Source organism: Natator depressus, chromosome 8 (assembly GCF_965152275.1).
Source record: "Natator depressus isolate rNatDep1 chromosome 8, rNatDep2.hap1, whole genome shotgun sequence".
In the NCBI taxonomy this organism is placed as follows: Eukaryota; Metazoa; Chordata; order Testudines; family Cheloniidae; genus Natator; species Natator depressus.
Genome location: NC_134241.1, coordinates 100,886,932 through 100,893,792, shown reverse-complemented (window position 1 = coordinate 100,893,792; position 6,861 = coordinate 100,886,932). Strand labels below are relative to the sequence as shown.

At 44.7% G+C, this 6,861-nt stretch overlaps 1 protein-coding gene across 1 annotated transcript in view; it reads right to left on the bottom strand.

Annotated features, from left to right (window-relative positions):
* Nucleotides 1-902: 902 nt before the first annotated feature.
* MOB3C (MOB kinase activator 3C) overlaps nt 903-6,861 on the bottom strand; it is a 52,247-nt gene continuing 46,288 nt past the window's right edge. The window contains exon 4 of the mRNA XM_074961795.1: nt 903-5,076. Within this exon, the coding sequence (XP_074817896.1) occupies nt 5,047-5,076 (30 nt within the window). The 3' untranslated portion in view covers nt 903-5,046. The remainder of the gene's footprint in view (nt 5,077-6,861) is intronic.

The window sequence follows — 6,861 nt, the reverse complement described above, 5'->3', positions numbered from 1 at the left end:
GCCCGATTTCCAGAAATTCTGAGCGTCTTCGAAATCCGCTGACGTCAACAGGCAGTGCACGTGCTCAGCGTGCCTTTGCAAGTCAGGCTAACACAGCGTTCGCCCCCCGATCCTGCAAAGCCTTATGCGCTGTCTTCATGTTACCAGCGGAGTCGTCCCACAGAACCCCATGGCACCATGCACGGGCTGCAAAGCTAAGCCCAAGCAGGGCCTAAGTTTTGTACGTTGGAAAAAGTAACACCAATTCTTTCCAGCTTTTTCTTTTAAAAGGACATTTTCCCCAGTGTTTTGATGCATGCATGAGCTCACTGGGACACGGGGTGCATCCATTGTGAGGCACCTAACACATTCTCCCATCAAGTAGAGCAATCAGTGATAAATAATACAGCTAACAAGTAATGTAAAAAAATTCACCACCGGCCATAATCCAAGGGCTAACTTCCGATGGCATGTTAGCTTGACGGGCTCAATATCAAAATTTGCCTCTATTTCCAATTCACATAAGCGAAATAGAACACAGTAAACTTAAAGGCCTGGGTACACTATGTTGATTTTAGAAAAAACACAGAGGGCTTCATGCGACCCAGTTACAATGCTTTTGTCTCCTAACCTAGTTCCAACATTGTTAACATATGCCATCTGAATGGAACCTAGCTGTGCTGTAACTGGGTCAAGCCAATGGGCTATATTCGTGGAATTAAATGATACTTAACTCCTTTATTGCCCTTTTCATTCATAGATCTCAAAGTGCTTTACAAAAGATAGGTAAGTAAAAGTCTGGATAATTCCAAGAAACACAAAATAGGCTTGACTCTGCTCTGCTACCCCTATGTAAACGCCAACGAGTTGCTCTGGATTTACACTGAGGTAACAGAAATCCAGATCCAGCCTTGTCTCTTACATTCATTTTAAATAATACATCGGGCCAGAAACCCTTACCCTTGTTAAACTCGGGTTTAAATCAAAATCAAAACAGGTGAGGTTCCCAGTCTGCAACCTTGTAAAAGCTTATGCACATGAGTAACTAAGCACATGAGTAGTTCCCCTGAGAACAACGGGATTATCACATGCTTAAAATTGAGCATGTACCTTAGCATTTGCAGGACTGGAGCCTTAATCTTCCCTTTCTCAGCCAGTCCCTCATGTGATTTGTTTGCATCGTGCACTAATTTTCCATCAGTTATACTCCAAGCCGATTATCAGCCGTGGTTTGGGAGTCTTTTTTACCATACCGCTTTTCTGACCCAGAGAGTTGCCAGGTTCACTGAAATCAGTGGGAGTCAGGACCTCTGGATCAGGTCCATTGTTTGAATTATCCCAGTTTCTGATAACCCTACTACTACAAGTTAACCAGTGAAAATTGGAAAACACCAGTTTGTTCGTGTTTCTTTAATTCGTAACAAAATGAGAACATTTGACATTTTATCAGTTATTTTACGCATAAAATATTGGAGTGGCACTTTCCCCCCTTTTTGCTCCTTTTTTCTTTCTTGTTTCTATGTAAAAAATACACATCTGGTATACAAGATTTAAAAAATAAAGTAAGTGCTTTGAGCACACAAATCTGCCGGTGCACTTGAATACTGGCTTTAACATTTCAGTTTCATAAGCAAAAAAACAGTACAGCACACGCTATAAATATTGACGCCATGTAATGTATAAAACCTCTACAGAGAAAGGCCGGAAGACACAAACTTAACTATACTGTGGCTCAGATCATTCAATATATAACAAACAAAAAAACCCAAGAAATCACTTCACCTCTTGCCCAAAGGCCAGTGTAACACAGCACTCATTAGTAGGTATTACAAGCATGATATGGGGAATTTCTAACGTGTGATTTTACCAGCCCATCTGAGTTTAAATGGTAAGATCCTCCAAGGTGCAAGATTTGATTCCGATAAGGAGACCACATCCAGTAGCAGTGTCTGAGGATTTCAAAGCCGAGAGAGCTTGTCCGAAAATATTGATGGTTTTTCCCTTTGTGATTTCCCACCTTCACTTTGTATCACGACATGCGCTACTTGTCATGCAACGAGCGTCTCCAAAGCAAAGAACATTCCTCTGATGGAACATTCCCAGAGAGTTAGAAACAACACAGAACGTATATTTCTCTGGTGAAATATTCCCCCCCGCCCCCGCACACGCAACATGGGGAAACCTGCTTGCTGTTAGCCTTCCAGAAGCAGTATGCATCCGATGAAGTGAGCTGTAGCTCATGAAAGCTCATGCTCAAATAAATTGGTTAGTCTCTAAGGTGCCACAAGTCCTCCTTTTCTTTTTGCGAATACAGACTAACACGGCTGCTACTCTGAAACCAGTAACAGGAAGATGACTCATCATTCAGTGCCACACTGCTCTGTTCCTTTCTGTAAATCGTTTGTCCTTCATTTTTGCCCTAAGTCCTTCATAGAGCATTTCAAAGGAAGGGTTTATTTATATACACAAAGGGAGAAGAAACCATGACAATACTTGCAAAAATGACACTGGCCGGATTGGAATGCATCTGTCACCAAGGCCATCTATACCTGATGCTCCAAGACCCATTTAGAATAGCTCAGACTGATGAAGTTATCTTCACTGAGGGAGAAGAGGGGAAATATTGCTCCTTGAAAAAATGGTCCCTGTGGGGAGGCAGCAACTGGTGGGTTGGTTAGTGTGGAAGAAGGGTGATGCATGACTATAATGACTATGTGTAAAAATGCTGCATGGGGTTTTAACCACATGAAGTCCGTGGGAATTGCATGGCCCTGAAAATGTAGGGATGGGGATGGTGGTGCGATATTTTATTGCAACTGTAAACACATTAACGATCCTTTACCCAAAAAGGGCCACGTTCAGCGAGTTCAGTGGAGTTGCCCCCGCAGTGAATTTGGCCCTGAAACCAGAAGCTACTGGATTGTAAACTCCTAGATAAGAGCAGTGTGAAACTTCATGCAAATCTTGCCATCACCTGCAGCTGCCTGGTTGTTGGAGTTTTGATAAAGACTTGGAGCCTGAACACGAGGTGGGTCAGCCCTCAATGCTCACAGACGTCACAGATTGGCCTGGGGATGCTCATCTCGCAGCATCAGACCCTTGAAATGCAGCCCTGGCTTACCAGAGATTTGCAAAGCTTTCTGGGGAAAGCAGGCCTGGTCTTGAGGGAGCTGGGGCTTACTTTAGGGGCTGCAGGAGGACTCGCAGTTTCATATGGTTTCACATCCAAATTGAATGAAAAACTCAGCAGTTTTGAGTGAGTTTTGATGTCAGTTTGGGGGCTCTGCTCAACCCCCAGACTCACGGATTCTGAACCCCCAAAACAGAGCCAGAACTAGTGGGGACGGTTTTTGTTCCCATGAAAAATCCTGTTTTCATCTCCATTTTCCTTTAAAAGTTTTGGGGGTTTTGTAAAAAAAAAAAAAACCAACAACCCACCCCCCAAATAGAGGCCAGAAGGGACCACTGTGATCAGCTAGTCTGACTTCCTGTATAACACAGGCCAGAGAACGTCCCTGAAATAATTCCTGTTTGAACCAGAGCAGATCTTTTAGGAAGACAACCGATCTTGATTTAGAATTGCTAGTGATGTAGAACCAACTGCAACCCTTAGTAAGCCGGTCCGATGGCTAATGATGCTCACCGTTAAAAATATATGCTTTCTTTCCAGTCTGAACATGTCCAGCATCAACTTCCAGCCGTTGGATCTTGTTACACCTCTGCTACATTAAAGAGCCAACAAACTGAAAAATCTTCAATTGAAAACTGAAGATATGGGGGGATTTGGCCAAAGCGTTTCAGTTTTTGGATACTGGGGGAGGAAGTGGGGGAGAAATCAATCCCATGGAAATTTCCATTTTGAGGAACAAGCCATTGTTCGGTGCAAAACTGTTTCAACCGTCAGTTTTGACCAGCTCTAGTCAGATTGACTCCGGTTCCCACAATCCCCTTCGCCTTCCCTACTGCAAACCACATCAGCTGAACTTCACCCAGCCCTGTTACACGGTTGTATTTGTAGCCAACCTTCCGGGTTTGGAAGGAAGAGCTCTCAGTGACCCATCACCGAACAGACCAGGATGAGCGTGGGTGTAATTCATCCCTGGTGTAACACTACTGACTTCACTGGAATGTCAAACAGGGTCCCAGAAGTTTTCATTAAGCACAAGATTCACAGCCCAACTAAGGGAATCCACGAGAACTGGGATTAGACCCAGCTCTGTATTCAGATAATGAGCACCTCCATTTGACCTTTGGAGATCACAGAGGAAATCAGTTCTCTTGGTGCTAGTCATTATGTGCGCCCCTGCTCTGCAGCTCCCCTTTGCCTGGCTGAAGCCGGGGGGGGGGGGCGGTGCAGGGCGAATGTGATTCTTGGTGCTTTTTCCCATGTGCTTCTCTACCCTTTTAGGAACGTTTCTAAAGCGAGCTAGTCAACTCCTTCCCAGTGTCTGTGTCCTGGCTGCTAGTGCACAGATGTGCAATGGTGCAAGAGGAGCTTTCTTCACATACCTGCACACAGGGCAGCCAGAATCCTGGTATAGTAAACTCCTGGTTATCCAAAACCCTATATTATCTGAACCCCTGCCTTATCCAAACCCCTTCCTTGTCCCCACCCTCAAAATAACTACTTGCTTAGAGGTCTATTGTCATTAAAATAGGGTCACAATCCAGTGAGCAGATGTAATCACTGGAGCATTTAGCTAGGGATTTCACCCTCCAGCCATCAGTGCCATAATTAAAGAAGAACCATATAATTTAGGACACACCAGGTGTGTAGGGGATGGGATTGAGGGGGAATAAAGAAGCAAGTGATTAGGGCTCACGGGGATGAGAATGAAATCTGTGGGTATGTATTTAAACCACCCCTCACACACACACACTTGTCCTATCCCCGTTCTGGCCAATGGTTTCTAAAAATAAAGTATCCACGTAACAGAGACTGGGATAATATAAACACTGTTCCCTCCACAGCAAGAGCTCGGAGTCAGATTGTCCAGCATTCTGCGTTTCCATCCCATTGCAAGTGGGCTCCAAGGGAGACGGACAGACTTCTCGGCAGACATCACCTCAGTGGCAAATTCTCTCTGTCATTTCTTTCTGTGTGGAAAAAAAAGAACAGACAAAACAATGTGTTTAATCAAGGTGGAATTTCAGCCAGCTTGGCAGTTCCGCAATGACGACGCACCATGGGGAAACTGACACCACTCTCCCATGCTGTCTCACGGGCATTTTTTCACCAGAGGATCATACTGAACCTGGTCCCTCTAGCTTGCCAATGGGACTATGTTTCAAGGAGACAACAACTAAAGCCAGCTTGCAAAACAAACCCCATTCCGACAAGTTCATTTGGGCTTCTCCTGGCTCCTATTTCTGATTTATTTATTCACCAAATCACCTTACTCGGTTTTGAAATAAAAGAGTTCTGAGGAGGAAAAAAATCTCAGTCTGTACCGTTCTGGTTGTTTTTGCTGCATTCTCTTCTCATACCCTTCCTCCCTTTAAATAACGCCTTTCGCCTCACCTTTCTTACCTGTGGATTACAGTGCTTCTCAGCATGAGAAAGGCTGTCAGAATCTGGCCCTAAAAAGAGAACAGTGACCCCTAATTTCTTCTACTCCCTGAGACTTGCTCCCATGGCAGTGTACTAAGAATTTCTGATTACCACCTTAACATAGTTAGCAAAGCACTTCAGTCCCCTAACTAAGCACGGGCTTAGCTAGGGGAAGCTTAATTGCATCACTGAATCACAGCTGTAATGTTTAGGATCTTTCTAGCCTTGCAGTTGTTCATGATGTGCAGAATATGCTGAACAAATAACCAAGCCCCTGCTCCAAACAGCATAAGCCCTGATCTAAATTCCACCAAAGTCAATGAGAATCTTTTCATGGATGTCAATGGGCTTTGGATCAAGCCCTTCGAGACCAGCTGTACCCAGTGCTGAGTCTGTCTGACAAGGGGGTGGATGCCTTCCAGACCAGCTGGAGTGGAAATGTTTAGACAGGAGCATGCAGTTCACACGGAGAGTCCCTTGGATGATACCTCAAACACTGTCTAGATCAGCAGGCACTGAAGATCCCATAACACTTTTCCATAAGAGAAGGGGTTTGCCCTGCTGTCCGTATCCAACACTTTCCTTTCCCTCCACTTTGGTGTAGCTCATGGAGGGCGTGATCCAACTCCAGTTGAAGTCAACAAGAGTGTTTCCATTAACTTTAATCAGAACTGGATGGGCCCTGTGCACTGGTTGGCTACTATACTCCACCTCAGAAGCAACTGGACTGCAGTGGTGCTGGAGGTTCTTTTGGGATGGTTAGAAATGTGAATTACTGTTAACTGTGGCTGCTGCTTCCAAAGCATTGTTGCATTGTGATGCATTGTTTTTGTCTAGGTCCTATACACACAGTCGTTTAATCTCAGTTATGGATGGGTGAACTTTTATAAGCAAATGGGCATTGATCTTCTAACCCTTGGAGTGTGGGATGACACCTGTAAATGGAGGATTGAGGGCTGGGAGCAGATAGGACAGGGCTGCGAGCAGATAGGACAGGGCTGCTCGTTCAGATTTGGTGGGAGAATTTCCAGGAGCTGGGGGGTAGTTCTGGTCCCAACTCCCTGGGGGAAGGAAAAGGGTTTGATGGCTGGGACAGAGGACTGGACACAACTAGATACTAAGGAGGGAATGAGCAGCTTTGTCTCATGACCAAATCCAGTCGTTAAAACGATCATAAAACACATATTTATCAAGCTAATGATTTGCCTTCTTTAAGAAGAAGCCCAAGAGCGTACCACTGCTAAGACAGAACTCTTAGCTGGGCTGCTAATTAGCTCTGCAAAATAAATTACTTGGGGGAAAAGTAAAATCAGTATGCAGAGATGCCTCTT